Source organism: Coffea arabica, chromosome 8c, assembly GCF_036785885.1.
Source record: "Coffea arabica cultivar ET-39 chromosome 8c, Coffea Arabica ET-39 HiFi, whole genome shotgun sequence".
NCBI classification, from domain to species: Eukaryota; Viridiplantae; Streptophyta; class Magnoliopsida; order Gentianales; family Rubiaceae; genus Coffea; species Coffea arabica.
The window spans coordinates 20,115,288-20,138,541 of record NC_092325.1 but is presented as its reverse complement, the minus strand read 5'-3'; the positions used below and the strand labels follow the sequence as shown (position 1 = coordinate 20,138,541).

At 37.6% G+C, this 23,254-nt stretch overlaps 1 protein-coding gene across 2 annotated transcripts; it reads left to right on the top strand.

Moving 5' to 3' along the window:
• Nucleotides 1-2,926: 2,926 nt before the first annotated feature.
• Nucleotides 2,927-9,319, top strand: LOC113707264 (glucan endo-1,3-beta-glucosidase 5). 2 transcript variants are annotated; one of them, XM_027229499.2, is made up of 3 exons: nt 2,927-3,978; nt 8,107-8,233; nt 8,525-9,319. In XM_027229499.2, exons 1-3 carry the CDS (start codon nt 3,635-3,637, stop codon nt 9,218-9,220), a joined length of 1,167 nt encoding a protein of 388 aa, XP_027085300.2. In that variant the 5' UTR covers nt 2,927-3,634; the 3' UTR covers nt 9,221-9,319. The 2 variants fall into 2 exon arrangements, with proteins under 2 accessions (XP_027085300.2, XP_027085299.2); XM_027229498.2 differs by having other exon boundaries at nt 2,928-3,978; nt 8,107-9,319.
• The last annotated feature ends 13,935 nt before the right edge of the window (nt 9,320-23,254 follow it).

Below are 23,254 nucleotides of genomic sequence, written 5' to 3'. Positions count from 1 at the left end.
CATTAAATTGTCACCCCAACTTTCACATGCATGACCCTCTTAAAATATTCTAGAGTGAAATCAACAAGTGTGGAATATTTTACAGCTTGTCAAACTTTAAATGCAACAATTTGGAATCCCAAAATTCCTAAAGAAAACTGGAAAAATTCTTTCTCCCTTCCTCGGATAAATTGAAACATTTCCAGCAACTATGTGTCAACAATTTTGGCCAAATTTGCCCACAGTTCAAATGGTTTACTACTGAATGTCATACAAGACTTAAAACAACATTTTTCAGGCATTTCCATCCATTATACTCCAAGAAAATTTCCAGAAACAAACTGTAAAATTTCCAGCTCAACCTCTCGGCTACTAACAAATTTTCCAGCAGCTCATTAGTCTTAAATCCAATTTTTCTTCGGCTAAAACATGGTATTAGGCACTCGATTTCGACTTGCAAATATTTAACTAGCCAATTAACATATCTAGTTCAGAATCAGGTTTGGTCAACAACTACAATCATCCATAAATTCCACAAATTTGACCACCTATTCTCGGCTAAGTTTGCATGCGACAGAATTCTTGTTTCATTTTCTTTTTCTTGCTTAACCGAGCTAATGAGCTGCATGCAAAGCTTACACGCCTTGTTATTAACTAGCTAATCATAGTTATAAGCTCAGATTATCACAAGTAAGCGAATTAAAGGTTGCATTTCCTAATCAAGCTCTCGGCAGAACCATGCCCATCAAACCAGATTTTTCTCATGTTTCAATTTCATCATCCGAACGCACAAACTCAACATGCAAGCTCTTAAACAGCGTCTTCTACCAGTAATCAGCTAATCTAAGTCTCGAATTTACCTTAGCTAGAAGGTCAGTTCACGCGACAAGAAAAGCTGAAGTCTCTCTCCTCTCGGCCAACTCACGCATGCGATGGTTGCAGCTGTGGAGTTGCGGTTGGAAGATGATGGCAGCTGGTTGAGGTTGAAAGTGCAGAATGAAACTCATGCACGGTCTCTCTCTTTCTTCCCTCTAGCTCACGGACAGAAACAGAGATAGGTAGCTTACTCTCTCGGACAGTTCAGAATTCCAGCTCGCGATCTTTCTCTCGGGTCCTCTTGGCTTGCCGATTGCAGCTCACTCTCTCTCTCTCTCTCTTTGTCGATGATCACGAGGTGAGGGATGTTTTTGTGGTTGGAAGTATGATAGTGGAGAGGGAATGGTTCGCAGTTGAGAGAGGTGGAGTGTTTAAGAGGAGAAGATTGCATTCGGTCGAAGGGAAATGTTGGTGATTTTATAGCTGTGATGGTGGAGAGGAAATGGTGATTCGTGGTTGAGGGAGGTGGAGTGTTTGAGAAGTGAAAGATTGCATTTCGGCCGAGGAGAAGTGTTTGGGGTTGCATGGAAATTTTGAGATAGTGGGGGGTATTTTAGTCCTTTCACGTTTCTTCCAAATTCCCACTTAAGTCCTCAATTCTAACCTAATTCCACAATTTATCCCAAATGCAGTTTGGATGCCTAATGATATACTAATCTTGCAAAAGTTTACTTATCGAAATTTTTACGTCCTAAGTATACTTAGTATACTTGTATCGCTTGTATATAAAATTTATCGACTTCGTCCTAGTACTAAGGTTCCTATTAGCACTTAACCTTATTAGCAATTAAAACTAACTATCGGAATTCAAAGAATTTATTTTAAGGCAATAAAATTAATCTAACTAAAGAAATATTAATTTAGCATAACAAAACCAAGTAATTTAATATTTTAGCACAATTATATTATCTTTCACATAAAAATTGTTTTTTGCGCCCTTATTTAAAACAAGTGAAAGTAATGCTAGAATTTATTAAAGAATTAAAAATTGCAAATGAAATATGCATTGATATTTATATATATTTCGAGGTTCTCACATTCTCAGGAGAGTGGTACTGATGCAATTGAGAGCAGAATTCATGCTGGGTTTAACTTCAAGAAGTTGGAGTTTGAGAAGCTTGTTGAGAAATTGGCTGCCAGAGGTAGGACTTGTGGTTTGAAGATTGAGATATATACAGGAAAAGGAGGGAATACTTCTGCAGCTTGCGGGTGGAGGTTGGGTGGGAAACTTTTAGGCAGTGTTTTGGTGCAGCTAGACTTGAAGGCAACGGAGCATAGTAATAAAGGGCGCGTGATTTAGGATGGATGGATTAGTACGGTGGGCGGTGAGAGGGGAAAAGTGGTTGAGTTGCACGTAAATGTGAGAGCTGAGCCGAACCCAAGATTTGTGTTTCAATTTGAAGGGGATGCCATCTTCACTCATCTGATTTGTCCACTTTTTCAAGAATTTTATGATAAAAACTTATGAAATTCATGAAATTTTTTCTTGGATATTTGGGTGAATTTGGATTTTGGAGCCATTGTTTTGGAAGAATCTTTGAAGACCAAGCCGCGTGCGGTGGTGGCGACTGGGTCAGTAGAGAGAGATGGCAGAGCAAAAGTGAGAGGACATGAATAACTTTTAGAAAATTTTAAAAGTGCATCACTAATTATAAAATTTGTAAAAATACCTATGATAGTTAAGTCAAAGCACCAAAATTGAAAGAAAAAGTGTCAATAAAATAAAAAATATTAAAAAAATAATAATACATCACTTGCAGGTAGCATACAGGTTACCAGTCAAATTTCACTTTAGTCCAAAGCAAGAGGGGAGTAGTGTGGGTGTTTTTAAATAATGAAGAAGTAGCGTGTCAAATAATCAAACCACAAGAAGATTTTCTATATTTTACCTTTAGATTTATCCCAACCGACTCATATAACTCAATTGACACCAGGAGTAAGAAGTCCATACCCAAATAATTTGGCTTGGACCGAGTACCACTTGGAATTTGCTGCATGATAGCAACTCCACCACATACGGCACAAAAAACCAAACACTAAAACTAGAATAAAATTTAATAATCATATCTAATACTAGCATTCAACGCCGTTACCTGCCTCAGCCTGCGAAGAACACTTGTGCTAAACATATTAGAAAATGGTTTCTCAATCAACCCAAACTAAATCTTTATCCCAAGTAGTATATTTGTACAATAATGCATGTTGTTGGATTATGAATGATTCAATCCACCAACTTATCGTGTAAAATTTATTTGGTCTATACCACCCTTTTTATCGTGCTTTCCTAAGCTTTCCTTTTTGTCATTATTGTCAGCAATTTCTAAATTCCAATCATGCTTTAGACCGTAGAGTTCCAACACGTATGGCATTTAGCTTATGATTCTGGTATGGTCGTCCATGTATGTATAGTTAAATACATATACTTTCCAGTAGCAGAAATACATATACTTTCCTTTCTGATTACTTTGCAGTAGTAAAGCTTCCTAAAAAGACAAATTTAGCTTCTTTCTTTCTTGTATAACACAGTATGTTAAATCCGAATTTCCAGAATCCTTGAGATACCCCATGAATCATCTTACTGTAAAAAGTTGTCCAAAACTGAACTTTTAAAAGCAGTTTCTTGATTCATTACAAGAGTTGACCCCTCTCCCAATATTGAACTCTGAAATTCATGATCATTTTCTGATAGCAACCTTTTCTTGGTTCAAATACAACTCTGAAATTGAAACCCCCTTTGGATTCTTGAGGTTCTTGGCGTGTCTCTAAATAGTTTAAAAGTATGGGAATTTGGGCTGTGAATCATGGGGTTTTAGTTAAAATATTTGTGCTGTGTATGATGGTTAGTTCAGTGATTTGTATAGGAGCAAATTGGGGAACTCAATCAACTCACCCATTGCCTCCTTCCACTATTGTAAAGCTGCTTAGGGACAATGGAATTCAGAAAGTTAAGCTTTTTGATGCTGATCCAAGCATATTGTATGCTCTGGGTGGTTCTGGGATTGAAGTCACGGTGGGAATTCCAAACGATATGTTGTACTCTTTAGCCAACAGTGTTGCTGCGGCTGAATTGTGGGTTCAGAGGAATGTCTCTGCACATATTTCATCCAATAGTGTGGACATCAGGTACTTCTCCCGCTGAGAATTTGCCAAGAAGGTTTTCTGCACATTTTTTTATTGGAGTACAGAAAATTTTGGCATAGCTGGGGCACTTAATTTAAACTGGGTGACTTGGAATTCTAACCTTGCTCATCTTTCTTATCAATGGAAGAACAAAAAGTCAACGATGCAAAACAGTTGGAAGAAGTTTTAGTTAGTTTCTTATTACCTAGACATTCTAGACAGTAAATAGACAACTAACATCAAGTTTTCTTGAGGTCTATGAAAATCTGAAGAAAAATATTTTATTTTATCAGATAAAGGGAGCTGAAGTTTCTTGTTTTTCCTTTAATAGCTTAATTAAGCATTTTCAAATTGAAAAAAGAGAGAAAAAAATTGCTATTTGTATGTTGCGGATGATATTCAATTTAGCCATAGGTTGACCACAGTCCAATTGGGTCAGATATTCATTTGATCTTTTGTTAGAAAAGCTCTCTGATGTATCTCCAGTGGAGAATGAGAGAATAGGATGAAAGATGAGCAGTAGGAGATCCAGGGGAAAGAGAGGAGAATGCAGGAACTAAATGAGGAAGGTAAAACATTGATCCAGCTAATGAGGAAGTCTATCTGCAATAGTGAATTTCCTGTGGACGACAGTGGCTAAGGAGTTCAAGGAAAAAAAGAGGGAAAAAAAAACGGGGAGGAGAAAAATACAAGCAAAATTAAAAACAACCTTTGCTGTTGAGCACGCTAACTAGATTAGCACGTCTTACCCAATTCTGTTGAAGAAACCTTTGCCAGAAATAAGGCTGCAAAGTCTGATTTGTCCCCAGTGTTGGCCCATAAACACCATCTAATGTCACTGTAGCATTTCTTAGTTTAACTAGTGAACCAATTTAAACTTGATAAAAGATTATGCTGCAGGAGAGAAGCCTTGGGATTATTCTGCATCTGACCTTTAACTGATTGTTCTTATGTTAAAGTTCACTACTTGCACTAGATACGACGATTTGCTAAACACATGGAGTTTAATTGAGAGACTTTACGAAAAGTTGAACCTACATGATGTTGCTTACTCAAGGCATGTCCTCGCTGAAGCTAGCCTCTGAAACAGCTTTTTGCATTCCCGTGTCACAGTTGCCATAAACGTTGCCATGAACTCTGGTCTAAAGTGTTGGAAAAAGTTCATTGCTTTTGAAATGATATTGTTTTCTATTGCAAAATGTTGCCAAGAACTCTGGTCTAAAGTTTTGGAAAAGGTTTATTGCTTCTGAAATGATATTGTTTTCTATTGCTGCTTATTCAATTGTCAGATGCTTCTGAAACGATTTTGTTTTCTGTTGATTCAATCGTCAGAAAGTCATTGGGCTATGTGACAACTTGAAAGGTCGTCTAGCGAACCTGAAGTGTTATGTGTTACTTCTTTTCATGTCAACAATATTCTCCATTGTCCAGGGATTATCCCTTGTAACTTCTTATGAGATTCCTCTACAATTTTAATTACCTTGCCATTTAAAAGTTGGCCTGTTGAAGGATGTCTAGACTAATCAGTAACATCTGTCTGGGATTGCACGGCTATGTTGCACATTTCAGAAGGAAATAATCATGTTTAATATAATAAAATAGTATAATAACTGTTTTGTTAGGTTATTAGTTTCTAGGCTCTAATTGCAAAGATCTATTAGAAGCATTTGCATTGTGGAACCACAAATTGGTGCTGCATTTGGATTCTACACTGAAAGATGAGATATTTAGCTTTTCTGTGGTTTAAGTTTGCTGTATATCCCGTATTTTGTGCAAGCAGTGTTCCAGTAAATTATCAATGTCCTGCAGTGTTTATTATTTCTCCATCATCTAGATAAGATTAATGTCTCATATGGTTTATGGAAACTTGTTCTTGTTTAATTTTTCTTGGTTTGAAGTACACTATATTCTTATGTTATGTAGAATTTCAGTACACTATATTCTTATGCTATGTAGAATTTCAGCTGATTATCCATCGATAAATTTAAGGATGCAACTCCATTAGAGCTTCCCTCTAGATGAGACTCTACGAAATCTTTCCTTTTGATGAGACTCATAGAAGGCTTTAGAAGGATTCTGATGTTCCTTGTAGCCAATTAGTCTTGTTTCTAGAATGAAAGCTTTGTAGGGACTTTACTGTTTCTTTCTTTTGGTGCAGTTTGCTGGAAAATCCTTACCATACCTTAGAGGTCACTCCTGACTCAAACAGGCTTTTGTCATTTTAAATGCAAAACCAGTAGAAGCTTTAAGCCGCTAGAATAAATTTAGGACATCTCCAAGCTATTTTGTGCACTTAAGTGATGATCTCAGCAACATCTACAGATTGCCTTTGCAAAAAGGTTCCATCCAGAAAAGCCGCAAATTGAATCTGAAACCTTGTTATATTAACAAATTTCCAAACATAATTTCACATAAAAGTCATAATATTACAAGCTTCTGCAGATTTTCTTGAGACTGTCTTTTGCTTCTGTTGTTTGGAAGTTATAGTGCTGAATAGAATTTTGAATGTGGCATTAAGAAAAATTTACGTGTCCAGAAAGCATTTTGCACTGAAGCCAATGGCAGTTCTTGGCACATGGTAAAGGGGGCTTTACAAAGGTAATCATACATGATAGTGGGGACTCTCTTAGGTGCACTGCCACTGAAAAGCTTTGCAACCATTTCCTGATGCTCAAGCTAGAAAATATGGAAGTAGTTATCAATCCATTTTTGGATGCACAAATTTTGTCATCTTTAGCTCATCAAGTTGACCATGATTTGGAAATGCTATTCAAATTCATGCTAAATTGGCAATATGATTTGGTCAAAGTCTTTATTTTTCCAATATCTTCTTCAGAGCATTACCCTTACTCTAATTTAACGTGTTGGTGTTGTGAATGAATTTTTCAATCTAAAAGGATAATGCCTCGAGCATTGGCATAGTGATTTGGAAATGATTACAATCGCCAATAACATTCATACTGTTGTAACATCCTGTATAACCATTGACTATGAAGAAATGTAGGACAATGTGTAAAAGGATTGTCTTGCTTATCTTTTGATAGTCAATATGGAGTATTTTACGTTGATTACCTTATTATTTTCTTTTAAAGTTTTTAGCCCCCTAGGGCTATATTCTGGGGGAGAAATTTTTACAGTGTTCCTTTGGCTCCCAATCTTGCTCCTGCTCTGCCAAATGATATCCAAAGACTTCCCATTATTTTAACAATGAATGGGAAAAGACAGAACAATTATGTTGTCTCTAGGGATGATTACCTCTACCTTAAATTGAATGACTGGCATTTACCATTAGTTTCACGTGATTTGCCTGCATAATTCCTGTGTGTAACTTTTGCAATAAAAGAGTTGTTTCTAGTTCTGTAAACAGGAGATCAGTTGGTGGGGTGTGGGAAGAAAGAAAAATATTTTAACTCTTTGAGATACAGTTGTCACTCCACATCAGACGAGTTAGATTGATGTCAAAATGTATTCAGTTGTCATATAGTTCAATAGTAAACTCTTAATCTCTAATTGGTACTTCTAGTCCATTTTAATAGCAGATCATACTTTTAGTCTCTTGGTATACTTAATTGTTGTCTGTCATTTACCTTGATTACTTTCTCAGACAAGTTATTTATAACCAAAAAAACAAAAAAAATCCCCTCAATCTTCTTGCGTGGTTCCTTGAGAATATATGAGACTACTTTCTGCTATCTAACTATTATCTGGTATCACATGGTCTTGCATACTTTTGGTAAGACCAGCCTTAGCCTTTGAAGTTGAGTGGGAGCGACAGAGAAGCTTGTAGCTTTCGACTGCTTGATAATTTGATCTTTGGAGAATAAAGAAGTTATTGTTGAGTGGTAGATCAGCAGTTTAATTATCTTGAGCCTAGGTCCCAGTAATATCTGGAGTCAAGAAAGTCATATTTCTTCAATTCATGAAGTACGGGCTTCTAGTCATTCCACCAATGACAATTTTAGTTCGTTTTACCTTGGATCAAGTCAAATTAATTTCCCCTGTTATCGATGGCTGCGAAAGAGGAATTAAGGGAAACCTCTACTGCAAATGGAATTATTTTGTATTGTGGTACATATCCACTAACTTCTAATTTCTCCTTCAACCTGGCTGAACAAATATTTTTCTGTCAAGATATGTTGCAGTGGGAAATGAGCCATTCTTAACGACATTAAACGGGACCTACACAGGAACCACTTATCCTGCTCTTCAAAATGTCCAGGCAGCTCTTATTAAGGCTGGACTTGGGACTCGAGTGAAGGTAACCATCCCCTTAAATGCTGATGTGTACAAGAGTTCAACTTCCCTGCCTTCCACTGGTGATTTTCGATCAGACATTCATGACCTTATGGTGCAGATATGTCAATTCTTGAGTAATAGTGGTTCCCCTTTCACCGTGAACATCTATCCATTTATCAGTCTTTACAATGACCCCAACTTTCCCACTGACTATGCCTTCTTTGATGGATATTCAACACCAATTAATGACAATGGAAGGATCTACAACAACGTATTTGATGCAAATTATGATACCCTTGTTTGGGCCTTGCAGAATAATGGAATTGGAAACTTGTCTATAATTGTTGGAGAAGTTGGATGGCCAACTGACGGTGATCTCCATGCAAATATCCAGTATGCTCAGAGGTTCAATCAAGGGTTCATGTCCCATATGGGCAAGGGAACTCCAATGAGACCAGGTACAGTGGATGCATATTTGTTTAGTCTGATTGATGAGGATGCAAAATCCATCAAGCCAGGTAACTTTGAACGCCACTGGGGAGTATTCAACTATGACGGGACACCAAAGTACAATCTTAGCTTAGGTTCAAACTCTGTAGGATTGGTAGCAGCAAGTAATGTTCAATATCTTTCCCGTCAATGGTGTGTCATGTCGTCTAACGCAAGCCTTGATGATCCACAAGTAGCACCTAGTGTAAGTTACGCTTGTTCCCATGCTGATTGCACGAGTCTCGGATATGGTACATCATGTGGGAATCTAGATACTGGTGGCAACATCTCATATGCATTTAACAGTTATTACCAGGAGAATAACCAGCTCCTAAGTGCATGCCAATTTCCAGGTCTTTCAGTTGTCACCACGACTGATCCGTCACAGGGAGTTTGTGTATATAAAGTTATGATACGAACGAGCACTCTGGGTGGAGGTGCAAACGTGAGTAGTGGTTTTCTAAGTGAACCTAGTAATCTGTTGCTTCTCCTGTTTATGATATTTCTGACTCTTTTGTGAAGTTTTTGGGTATTTTGTGATTGATTATATATTAGTTCAAGGACTCCTGTTTTTTTCCACGCTGTTAATGATACTTGAATTAGAAGAAACATTTTTTTACCCCAAAGTCTATATGAAGTGTAGATAGTTGAAGTTTTCTTCTTTAGAACTTGTGAAGGTCCCGTGTGATTATTCCATTCTGTAAAGATGCCGTGTGATTATTCCATTCTGTAAAGATGTCTTGTTCAGGACTGGCATTGTTCAGAATTTCTGCATTTACTCCACACAGGAAAATCATCCAAACCTCTGCCTCACCCAAAAAAGACCAGGCGTCAAGGCATCCTTGCACAAATTATTGCATCAATCTTCATCCTCGTTTCATGTATTATTTTTTTTTTCAAACGATAACAGTACTTATATTTCAAAAAGCAGCAAGGTTACAAAGATGGAGCAACCGCTCCTACACCATTCCTGGCTAAGTTGATCAACCAGAGGGGGAAGGAATCCCTTCAACTTATTTCCTGAACCAAGTTTATGGCAAATTTTGCCAAATGATGGCTGACATAGTTACCTTCCTTTTTGACAAAGAAAATATGACATTTACTAAAATTTCTCATAAGATGCAGTATATCTTCAAGCATGGTTCCTATCATAGGATCAAGTGTACTTCCATCTTTGATCTTATCTATAACCCTTTTACAATCTGATTGAACTATGATCCGCCTCCAACCTTCCTGTTTAGCCTTTGTTAGTGCCATCCTGATTGCCTCTGCTTCTTCTGTCGCAGCTTCACTATCGCTTTTCTCATTTCCTGCCCAAGTGCATACTAGTGCTCCTTGTTCATTTCTTGCTGCAATTCCCCAACCAATTTTCTCCTGTTTCTTGTCCATAGCTGCATCTGTGTTTATCATGATGAAACCATCTGTAGGTGGTTTCCACTTGATTTCAGGCTCAATGTTCTCTTTTTCTTTTTCTATCTCCTTATTTGTCCCTTTCAAAACTGTTATGTACTCTTGCCATTTCTGGATTGCTTTTCCTACCACCATTCCTGGACATTTCCTTTCTCTATTGAACTGAATATGGTTTCTAGATTTCCATATCTGCCACATTATACCCACTATCAAGGCAATATGTTCCATTCCTTCTCATCTTTCCTTTACTTCCATTAGACTATTCCACCAAAGCCAAAAATTCTGTCTAAACATGTTTAACCCATCCCAACTGAAGGAGCTGCTTCCCAGATCATTTCTGCATGTTTGCAGAATAAGAACATGTGCTCTAATGTTTCTAATTCCTCTTCACAGCATGGGCAGGTGTCCACTCCTTTCCCAACTCTTAACTTTATGACTTCATTTACTGGACGTATTCTCTTAAGACACTTCCAGATGAAGGGTTTCAGTTTGTGCTATATATTCATACTTCATAGTAGCTTCCACCCTCTAGTGTTTTGGTTGTTTCTATGGCTTCCTTCATTAGATTGAGGTCTTTTACTGTTTTCCTATTGCATCGCTTTTGCTAGGCCACATCTTGTTTTGACTGTATACTCCCCTAATGAGGAATAAGCCCATACCATTCTATCTTTCCCCCCATAGCTACTGATTGGGATTCTGCTGATCCTTTTACAATCTTCCTCATTCAGAAAGGTTCTCATTAATGACATATTCAATTTTCCTTCTTTGATGATTTCTTGTACCCTTCTTACTTTGCAGTCTAGTGGTTTAGCAGTTGTTACTTTTGCATTCCCTTTATTTGGAATCCATCTGTCATTCCAAATATCTATAGTTCTGCCATCTCCCACTCTCTTTCTCATCCAATAACTCCCTGGCACTTATAATGCTTTTCCACATCCAGGCAATATTTTAAAAACCGGACCGTTAATTGAATCGGTGAAGTGAAAGGGTCGAGGTTCAACCGATCGAACCGGTTCAACCCGGTTCAATGAATTTTTTTAAAAATAATTTATATAAATATATATATGCACAAAATAAGACATGTAATGGACTAATTTAATACTTTATATGATGAAAAGTTTACTAATTTTTAATAACTTGGATTTTTAAATATAAATTTTTTAAATTATAAGTTAAAACAAATAAATTTCATCTCAATTTCAATTATATCTAAATCCAATCCAAAAATATCACAATATTTTGAAATTATACAACATTCACGTCTATTAGAATTTAGATATTGTGAACTTAAATTTTAATTTACGTTTTGGGATTTAGAAATTGCAATTTAAAAAAGGAAGTTTGGAGTTCGAAGGAAGTCAAGAGAATCGAAAATAGAAATGTAAATTTGATAAGAAACAAAAAAATGAGATAAAAGTGAGTGGTTGTGGCATTAAATAATTTGGGTTAAAGAAAAATAATTATTTTTTAACTTTTTTCAATTTAATGGACAAAAACAAAATTAAAAGATGGAAGAAAACATCAATAAATTAAAAATAAAGAGGTTTGATTAAAAAGAGAGTGACAAAAGAAAAGAGGATAGAGAGAGAAAGAGAGAAAGAGAGTTGAAAATTAAAAATAAAGAGGCATAAGAGAATAAAATTTTGTATGAAAAATGAAAAAAAAAATTTAAGTGTTTGTTTTATATAAATAAGTTATCAAAAAAAACTAATAAGATGTGATGGTGCAATGGTTAATATATTGGTTTTCTATTACAAAGGTCTTGAGTTCGAATTTTGATAGTTGCATTTTGCAAAACTTTTAAAGGGGAAGTTGAAAACCGGAAACCACCGGTTCGACCGGTTTTTGACCGTTTTTCTGACAAAGTCAACTATGACATAGAACCGAACCGGTGTCATGGCCGGTTTGCGGTTCAACCGATCGAACCGTCCGGTCCGATTCGATTTTCAAAAACATTGCATCCAGGAGTCATTGTTCCTTATATTCATCTTCCAAATGGATTCTCCCTTGAAATATTTACCGCACAGAATCTTGCTTACCAATAGGTTTGGGCTTGTTAGTATCATCCACAGTTGTTTGGCTAGCATTGCACTGTTGAAGTTCTGTAGATCTCTAAAATCCAAACCACCTCTTCCCTTAACTTTAGACAGAGATTTCCACCCTATCCAATGGATCTTTTTCTCCTTTTCATGTGCACCCCACCAGTACTTGGCCATCTCTTTATTTAGCTCCATGCAGAAACCTTTTGGAAGTCTACAGCAGGCCATAGCATAGGTTGGCATAGCTAAAATGACTGATTTCTTAAGGACCTTTTTTCCTGATTGACTAAGCATTTTTTCTTTCCAACCATTGAACCCTGCTTCTAACTTTGTCTTTAATATAATTGAAAACTTGCCTCTTGGGTCTTCCAATGACCATTGGAAGTCCTAGATATTTTCCTTGCTTGACCTGTTGCATGCCCCTCGATGTCTCCATCACTTCCTTTTTCCTATCTTCTTTTGTGTTTTTGTTGAAAAGGACAGATGATTTGTCTGTGTTAATGAGTTGACTTGAAGCTTCCCCATACACCTTGAGCAACTGTGTCACCTCTCTTGCTTCTTCCTTTGTTGCTTTGCAGAAGATTATGGTATCATCTACAAAAAAAAAAAAAAAAACAAATGAGACAAAGCAGGACTAGCAGCAGCAATTTTTTAACCAAATATCTTCCTATTGTTCATGGCAAATTTCAGCAAACTTGACAGGCCTTTGGAGACTAGAAGAAAGAGAAAGGGGGATAGAGGGTCCCCTTGTCTCAATCATCTAATAGGCTTGATATACCCCGTTCTTTCTCCATTTATGTTAAAAGTATAGCTAATAGAAGTCGCACAAGACATAATCCAATGAATCTAGTCTTTACAAAATCTCATTTTTTTTCCACAATTTTAGCAAGAAAGTGCCACTCAACTATTGTAAGCCTTTGACATGTCCAGTTTAATGACCATAAAGGCAATAGATCCAGTTCTCCTACTATTCAAATAGTGCACAAATTCATGAGCAATCACTACATTATCAATGATCTGTCTTCCATGAATGAAAGTAGATTGATTAAGACTAATACAATGTTTCAAGAAAGGTTTCATTCTATTGACCAAAATTTTTGAAAGGATTTTGTACACTACATTGCAGAGACTTATGGGTCTGAATTGAGAAACTAGAAAGGGAGATTGAACTTTAGGAATTAAAGTGATGGGTGTTTCATTGGCACTTCTAAGCAAGTTACCAGAATGACAAAAACTGTGAATGGCTGCAATCAGATCCTGTTTAATTATGTGGTAGAACCTTTGAAAAAAGATTGGAGTCATACCATCAGGCCCTGGGGCTTTGTTGGGGTGTAGGGAGAAGATTGCTTTCTTAATCTCCAACTCAAAAATATGTCTAGTTAACCTTAAGTTCATTTTGTTTGTAATTGATGGTGAGATGCCCTGTAAGATTGTATCAAATTGCTCAGGATAGGTAGAAGTGAAGAGCTTTTGAAAGTAGCTTGAAATCTCCTCCTCAACTTCATTTTCAGAGTCACACCATTTCCTATCTTCTTTCTGGAGAGTTGAGAAATGATTTCTTTTCCTTCTTCCTTCCACCACAGCATGAAAATAATTGGTATTTTTATCCCCCTCCCTCAACCAATTTATTCTTGCCTTTTGGCCCCAAAACACTTCTTCTTTTCTATATGCTTCTTCTAACTTCCTTCTTAACTCAATGATGTTTGCCTTTCTATTATGGTTCCTACCTTCTTGCAGGTTCCTAATCTACTATTTTGGATCTTGAATCTCTTTTTTAGCATTATCGTTTAAATTCTTGTTCCAGTTAAGCAAAGCAACTCTACATTCTCTAATCTTGTGCTAGACTTTAAAAATCTAGACCCTATTTGCCATTTTTTCTATGCATTTTTATTACACAATCTATCTCCTTATGCTGAAGCCATTCCCGTCAAAGTAGAACCTCCTTTTCGACTTTCTTTCTTTTGGTTCTGTGTCAAACAAAAGCATGTAGTAATCTGAATCCTCATTCTAGATATGAGTACACTTAGCTTCTCTATATTTTGTTCTTCGTTCTTTGCTATTAAATCTTCTATCCAATCTCTCTTTAATCTCCCCTTCTTGCTCCCAATTATTGCACCAGGTCCAAGGTCTACCCACAAAGCCAATGTCAATGAGTTGGTTGTTACTAATAAAGCTTCTGAACACACTTAAACTGTGACGGCCCCACCTTCCCCTAAGGCGAACCAAAGGGTTCGACGGACTGCCTGCCCAACTCTCGCCAGGACTCACTCACGCACTCACTCATAGCTCAAGCAAAATCACGAGCATCCATAGAAAATGAATAACATATCCACTTCAACTTCATATATACATTGATGCTCAAATCCAGATACAAAGTTTCTACACACCAAAAAAAAAAACTTCAAAGTGTTTACATTTCGAGTACATTCAACCCTAGTCGGGTACTATCGTATGTACAAAAGCAAAACTCAAAACAACTAGACTCCGCTAGTCTGTACATGTCTCATGCCTCGCTCGTACCCCCTGTAAAGAAAACAAATGGCGTGGAATGAGCTAAAATCCCAGTGAGGTTTCAAATAACAAATTGACCATTTTAAAAGTACGAATATCAACGTAGCAAGTCAATGAGCATCAAAAGTTCATAAGACTGAACAATAACACTTCAAGTAGTAAATTTCAAAGTGAGCGAGTGTAAAAGTTTTCCAGAAGAATCCATAATCCAATAAGCAAAAATCATTCCAAAACATAAGGATACGGATGGCTCTCAGGAGCCAAATTCCCAGTGCATCACCAGAGCTTGATCAAGGAATAGTTGACACTCCGTCAACCTTCAAGTAAGTAACCAATCCAGTAGAGCACCACTTACACTACTCTCTGTCCACCATTCACACCCCCTACTGGGCCTAAAATCGTTAATAAACACGGGTGATAATACTCGAGTATACCGATTAGTCGAGAAGATATCACTCCACTCGACAAAACAAGAGACCCAGGGTTCGTTACTCAATCGACCAAGCCCTGGCCGGCCCGACCTAAGTAACTCGCCACAGGGTTTCTGGAATTCCAGGAAGTGCGCACCTCATAAACAAGTATATCAAATCAATTGCAACAATAAACAACTATATATCACGTAAGGGCAAGTGCGATAAAGTACACTCTCGCCCTAACAATTCACGTATATAACATGTAATCATATTGGTCACGTATCAAATACAAGTATCAAGTTCAATTCGGTATTTGAAAGCACTCACCAAAAGATATAGTGCCTTTATTGGTCACTTTCAGGTTGTGCTCCGGGTTCGGAGTCTAAATCTGCGATAAAACTCAGTTTGAGAACTTTGAAACATGACTAAGATTCGAAACTTAGACGTTTCGTTCAATAAGAATCAAGAAATAGAAATTCACTTGGAGAATATTCGTAAAACACTCGCTCGCTTTTCAAATTATATAACTTGGTATTATTTATACTTGGAAATGCCATTTGAGTCGAAAGTACCAGGAAAACGTATTCCTAGTAGTCATGATTGTAATTCTCAAGGGTACAAGTTCGGCCAAATCCTCACTGATATATCTCGATAAAAGAAGATGCAAATATCCCAGATAGTTCAAGTAGTAATCGCTCTTAACCCTTACTCAAGTCGCAAGTATATTTCTCTAGTCCTCGAGCGGAAATTTGGGCAGCATGCCCTTTGTATTTTCCTATTTCCAGTCATTTATGGCTTCATTATTTCCTCAAACAACCCAAAGCTACACACAACACAAATTCATTTCAATAGCCGTTCCATAGGCTCAAGACAATACAAGGATAAAATTTAAACTAATAACAAGTCCGGAAATGAACTTAACAAAAGACAGATTTGATGGATTTTTACGGAATGGACACATCCGAGGCTACGCTTATCGGATTGAAGTGTATCTTATACCATTTCGAAGCTAAGACACAGGACTACAATGTTCATGAAGAACATTTAGTCTAATTTCCAGTGTAACCCAGTCAAATTCCTAATTGACAGAACCAAATTCTAACTAATCGGCTAATTAACCGTGCTACCTTGAAATTGTCATATCTTAGGCTACCAAAGTCCGTTTAAGGTGTTCTTGGTGGCATGGAAAAGGTAAGACGGAGTACTAAAACTTTCACATTTTGGAAATCGGCTAAATTAGCACAGATCATAGTGAATAAACATGATAAACTGGATGAACTGACTAAAACGGAACACTGGAAACATCCTAAAATAGTGAGGGTATTTTGGTCTTTTCACAGGATATATCTCTCCGATTGAGCTGAAATTTTTAAGGAACCTATAAAATACCATTCTCTACAACTTTTATGTTTTACACCAAGCCTAATTCGGCCTCTAACATGGTGCAATAAAACCGGACAGAATAGAGCTAAAATTTTCCAGAAACCTGGAATTTTGGGATTCAATGTAACCTTTCTTGATTTCTTGCTCCAATCATCACCACAACCACTTATATAAGCTTTAATACAACATATATCATCCATATAGCAAGGATAGGCAGCAAATACCTCAAACCCTAACTCACAGAAATCACCTTTAAATCATCATAACAACTTGTATCACCACTAATTAACCAAAACAAGTATTATATAACAACTTAAACCAGAATAAAAGAACCAAAGCCATGGTTTAGCCTTGTACCTCAACAAATGAAGCTTGTAAGAGTGATACTTCACCTCCTCTTGGAATTCTTGGTTCCCCTAGCTTCTCAAGCTCATAACTCACTCTTTAATCGGTTTAGAATTTTAGTTGCTCACTTAACACTCACAAACTCAAGATAAAATGGCAGCTCTCACTTGGGTTTTTCCTCTCCCTCTCACTCGGCCAAACAGCAGAAAAAATGAAGAAGAAGTGCAGCTCCAAGGTGATAAGAAGGTTGGACAATTGGTCTTGGTCAAGACCCTTAATGGTGTGACACTTGTCACCACCAATTACCAAGCAAAATTTTCTTTTCCTTTCTTGCAATTTCAGCCCCAAAATTCGGTCAAGGCTAGCTGGAAATTAAGGAGATATTTTGCTCAAATATTAATGAGCTTGTATGGTAAGAAAGTTGTGGTCAAGTGGTGTGTTCAATCGGTAGTGCACGGTACACGTCGGTTCGCACCGTTTTTCCTTAAATCACACGTACTAGGGTTTTTACTTCCTATTCACTAATTTTTTATCATTGCATCTAATCACATTTTATTTCTCACCTAAAAGTCACTCTTAAGCACCAAATTTGATCCTCGCTCCGTACCGGATAATTATACTACGGATACACGTGAAAACCCTAACTTGCTCCAACTTGGAAACGAAAAGTGAAACCCTACTTTCCAGGTTCATTTGCACTTATTGTGGAATGATTGGGTAGTAGGGTTATAATAAATGAATAATTTCCAAATAAAAGGACATTTTTAAGAAAACGTGAGGGATTTTACAATTCATAAATTGAATTTAGGGTTTCGGTTGAAATATGAGAAATTTGAGAAAACGGTCAGTCACAAATGAAACTAGGATTTTGATTAGACTTTATTTCTAGAATTTAGGGTTTCTAGAATGTAAAACAAAACAATAAAATAAAGAAACCTTAATATTCCCTTTGAGGCTATCAAAAGATGGTCCTAAAAGTTGGGGTATCACAATCTCGCCTCCTTAAAAGAATTTGGTCCTCGAAATTCATCCATGCACTCCTAAATAGCATCGGGTATTTTTCTTGTATATCCGTTTCTAACTCTCAGGTCTCACTATAGCCAGAACTTGATTAAACAATAGAAATCACGAATCGTACCTTCTACTATCTCTGATGGTTCAGGTAATGCTTGCTGGTGTAAGGCGTACACTCTAGCTAGCACTCTTGGCTTAGTTCCTCCTACATTTGCATGTTCAGGGTTTAGGTGTGACCTACGGGGACAAGTTGCAAGCTGGTGCTCGGCACTACCACACCATAAACATTTTCCTGCCTTTCGCCAACAATCAATCTCCGTATGATTGGCCTTCCCACAGTACCCACAAGATACTCGAGTTTGATCTCCCTGTGAGGCACCTCTTGCTTGCTCCCTGCCACGCGAGGTTCCTCTTGAAGTAATTTCCTTAGATGTCTCTGAAATTTTCTCGCCACTATCTTCTCGACCCATCTTAAAGGATGGCATATCTAAATCACCTTGTCCTTGCCTTTGACTTCCACCAGACGCACCTCTCCTTTTTGCATGAAAAGCTCTCACTTGTGCCCTAGCAATTTCTATTCGTTAGGCCTTCTCCAAAACCTCCGTAAACGTATTAATCTGGGCTGCCGCCAAGGCCTCTTGTATTTCCACATTGAGCCCTTACACAAACCTCCTTATCTTTCTTTGTTCCGTGGCTATCAATTCAGGAGCAAATTTAGACAACTTCATAAATTGGGTTTCATACTCAGATACACTTAAAGTTCCTTGTCGAAACTTAATAAAATCGTCCACTCTCTTCTCCTGGACGATAGGTGGGAGGTACTTCTCGTTAAATTCCCGTACAAAGTTCACCCAAGTCCATGCAGTCCCCTCTCTTTCCCATTTGGCCCTAATTACATTCCACCATGCTCTGGCTGGGCCTTCGAACTGGAAAACGGCGAATTGTACTTGCCTATCTTCTGCATAGTTTAAAGCGGCAAAGATGTTGATCATGACCTCTAGCCATTTCTCGGCTCTCTCCGGATCTGGTCCTCCCAGGAACTTAGGTGGAGAGAATTTCTGGAATCTCTCTAAGGCCCTATCTTGTCCCATCTCGGGGTCCCTAAGTTGATTTACAGGGGTTTGTCCCTGTTGTTCCACTAAACGGGCCAGAATATTAGTCATTTGTTGGATTGCGGTTGCCACTTGATCTCCCCCTACAGCCTGGTGTTCAGGTTGTGGCTCAATCGTTGCCTCTCTCTCCTTTCTCGATTCTTGCACCGGTTCCTGTGCTTGTCTACCCCCACGGCCCCGACTAGGACCGCGTCCTCGATTAGTTCCCCTGGCTTGACTTCTTCTACCCTCCATGTTTTGGATTTAACCAACTATGGACATATAAACAAGGTAAGATATGGCTCATGTAGCACGTTTCAAAAGGATAAACAGAGGTAATAAAACGCATAATAAACAGGTTCTTTATATACATAGCAAACAAGTCACATAACGTATAGGACATTAACCCTAAGTATTGCTCAGGCACTTCACTTAATCAAAACTCGAAGCGCGTGAATAATAAGGATCCCAAATCCCATGAATATCTTCAATATATTTCAAGTCCAGACTATTCGCATTCCCCGTGTCTTTGCTTTTGCCATCCAAACTTATCCTAATATTACTCGAGATCTTAACTTATCATAAAGGTATCACACTTTTGTATTCGGGGACAAGAATCCAAAAAATATGATAATTCACCACTCAAGCTGGCCTGGCTCAAGAGCAAATCACCTGTATTAGAGATTCCTACCCAACATACATATCTAAGATCCCCAACAATAGACAATTGTTTCACACTTAACAAGTCAATCCCCACAGTCCAAGAACCTTCTCCTAGCACGAGTTCGATAGGAGCTCTGATACCATCTGTGTCGGCCGCACCTTCCCCTAAGGCGAACCAAAGGGTTCGACGGACCGCCTGCCCAACTCTCGCCAGGACTCACTCACGCACTCACTCATAGCTCAAGCAAAATCACGTGCATCCATAGAAAATGAATAACATATCCACTTCAACTTCATATATACATTGATGCTCAAATCCAGATACAAAGTTTCTACACACAAAAAAAAAACTTTAAAGTGTTTACATTTCGAGTACATTCAACCCTAGTCAGGTACTAGCGTGTGTACAAAAGCAAAACTCAAAACAACTAGACTCCGCTAGTCTGTACATGTCTCATGCCTCGCTCGTACCCCCTGTAAAGAAAACAAATGGCGTGGAATGAGCTAAAAGCCAGTGAGGTTCCAAATAACAAATTGACCATTTTAAAAGTACGAATATCAACGTAGCAAGTCAATGAGCATCAAAAGTTCATAAGACTGAACAATAACACTTCAAGTAGTAAATTTCAAAGTGAGCGAGTGTAAAAGTTTTCCAGAAGAATCCATAATCCAATAAGCAATAATCATTCCAAAACATAAGGATACGGATGGCTCTCAGCAGCCAAATTCCCAGTGCATCACCAGAGCTTGATCAAGGAATAATTGACACTCCGTCAACCTTCAAGTAAGTAACCAATCCAGTAGAGCACCACTTACACTACTCTCCGTCCACCATTCACACCCCCTACTGGGTCCAAAATCCTCAATAAACATGGGTGGTAATACTCGAGTATACCGATTAGTCGAGAAGACATCACTCCACTCGACAAAACAAGAGACCCAGGGTTCGTTACTCAATCGACCAAGCCCTGGCCGGCCCGACCTAAGTAACTCGCCACTGGGTTTCTGGAATTCCAGGAAGTGCGCACCTCATAAACAAGTATATCAAATCAATTGCAACAATAAATAAGTATATATCACGTAAGGGCAAGTGCGATAAAGTACACTCTCGCCCTAACAATTCACGTATATAACATGTAATCATATTGGACACGTATCAAATACAAGTATCAAGTTCAATTCGATATTTGAAAGCACTCACCAAAAGATATAGTGCATTTATTGGTCACTTTTAGGTTGTGCTCCGGGTTCGGAGTCTAAATCTGCGATAAAACTCAATTGAGAACTTTGAAACATGACTAAGATTCGAAACTTAGACGTTTCGTTCAATAAGAATCAAGAAATAGAAATTCACTTGGAGAATATTCATGAAACACTCGCTCGCTTTTCAAATTATATAACTTGGTATTATTTATACTTGGAAATGCCATTTGAGTCGAATGTACCAGGAAAACGTATTCCTAGTAGTCATGATTGTAATTCTCAAGGGTACAAGTTCGGTCAAATCCTCACTGATATGTCTCGATAAAAGAAGATGCAAATATCCTAGATAGTTCAAGTAGTAATCGCTCTTAACCCTTACTCAAGTCGCAAGTATATTTCTCTAGTCCTCGAGCGGAAATTTGGGCAGCATGCCCTTTGTATTTTCCTATTTCCAGCCATTTATGGCTTCATTATTTCCTCAAACAACCCAAAGTTACACACAACACAAATTCATTTCAATAGCCATTCCATAGGCTCAAGACAATACAAGGATAAAATTTAAACTAATAACAAGTGCGGAAATGAACTTAACAAAAGACAGATTTGACTGATTTTTGCGGAATGGACACATCCGAGGCTACGCTTATCGGATTGAAGTGTATCTTATACCATTTCGAAGCTAAGACACAGGACTACAATGTTCATGAAGAACACTTAGTCTAATTTCTAGTGTAACCCAGTCAAATTCCCAATTGACAGAACCAAATTCTAACTAATCGGCTAATTAACCGTGCTACCTTGAAATTGTCATATCTTAGGCTACCAAAGTCCGTTTAAGGTGTTCTTGGTGGCGTGGAAAAGGTAAGACGGAGTACGAAAACTTTCACATTTTGGAAATCGGCTAAATCAGCACAGATCATAGTGAATAAACATGATAAACTGGATGAACTGACTAAAACGGAACACTGGAAACATCCTAAAATAGTGAGGGTATTTTGGTCTTTTCACAGGATATATCTCTCCGATTGAGCAGAAATTTTTAAGGAACCTATAAAAATACCATTCTCTACAACTTTTATGTTTTACACCAAGCCTAATTCGGCCTCTAACGTGGTGCAATAAAACCGGACAGAATAGAGCTAAAATTTTCCAGAAACCTGGAATTTTGGGATTCAATGTAACCTTTCTTGATTTCTTGCTCCAATCATCACCACAACCACTTATATAAGCTTAAATACAACATATATCATCCATATAGCAAGGATAGGCAGCAAATACCTCAAACCCTAACTCACAGAAATCACCTTTAAGTCAACATAACAACTTGTATCACCACTAATCCAACCAAAACAAGTATTATATAACAACTTAAACCAGAATAAAAGAACCAAAGCCATGGTTTAGCCTTGTACCTCAACAAATGAAGCTTGTAAGAGTGATACTTCACCTCCTCTTGGAATTCTTGGTTCCCCTAGCTTCTCAACTCATAACTCACTCTTTAATCGGTTTAGAATTTTAGTTGCTCACTTAACACTCACAAACTCAAGATAAAATGGCAGCTCTCACTTGGGTTTTTCCTCTCCCTCTCACTCGGCCAAACAGCAGAAAAAATGAAGAAGAAGTGCAGCTCCAAGGTGATAAGAAGGTTGGACAATTGGTCTTGGTCAAGACCCTTAATGGTGTGACACTTGTCACCACCAATTACCAAGCAAAATTTTCTTTTTCTTTCTTGCAATTTCAGCCCCAAAATTCGGTCAAGGCTAGCTGGAAATTAAGGAGATATTTTGCTCAAATATTAATGAGCTTGTATGGTAAGAAAGTTGTGGTCAAGTGGTGTGTTCAATCGGTAGTGCACGGTACACGTCGGTTCGCACCGTTTTTCCTTAAATCACACGTACTAGGGTTTTTACTTCCTATTCACTAACTTTTTATCATTGCATCTAATCATATTTTATTTCTCACCTAAAAGTCACTCTTAAGCACCAAATTTGATCCTCGCTCCGTACCGGATAATTATACTACGGATACACGTGAAAACCCTAACTTGCTCCAACTTGGAAACGAAAAGTGAAACCCTACTTTCTAGGTTCATTTGCACTTATTGTGGAATGATTGGGTAGTAGGGTTATAATAAATGAATAATTTCCAAATAAAAGGGCATTTTTAAGAAAACGTGAGGGATTTTACAATTCATAAATTGAATTTACGGTTTCGGTTGAAATATGAGAAATTTGAGAAAACGGTCAGTCACAAATGAAACTAGGATTTTGATTAGACTTTATTTCTAGAATTTAGGGTTTCTAGTATGTAAAACAAAACAATAAAATAAAGAAACCTTAATATTCCCTTTGAGGCTAACAAAAGATGGTCCTAAAAGTTGGGGTATCACATAAACTCTTTTCAGATTTTTGTTACCCCCCCTCATTTTTCCTCATTAGTTGTTATATCATTCATATCCCCTGCTAACACCCACTTTGTACCC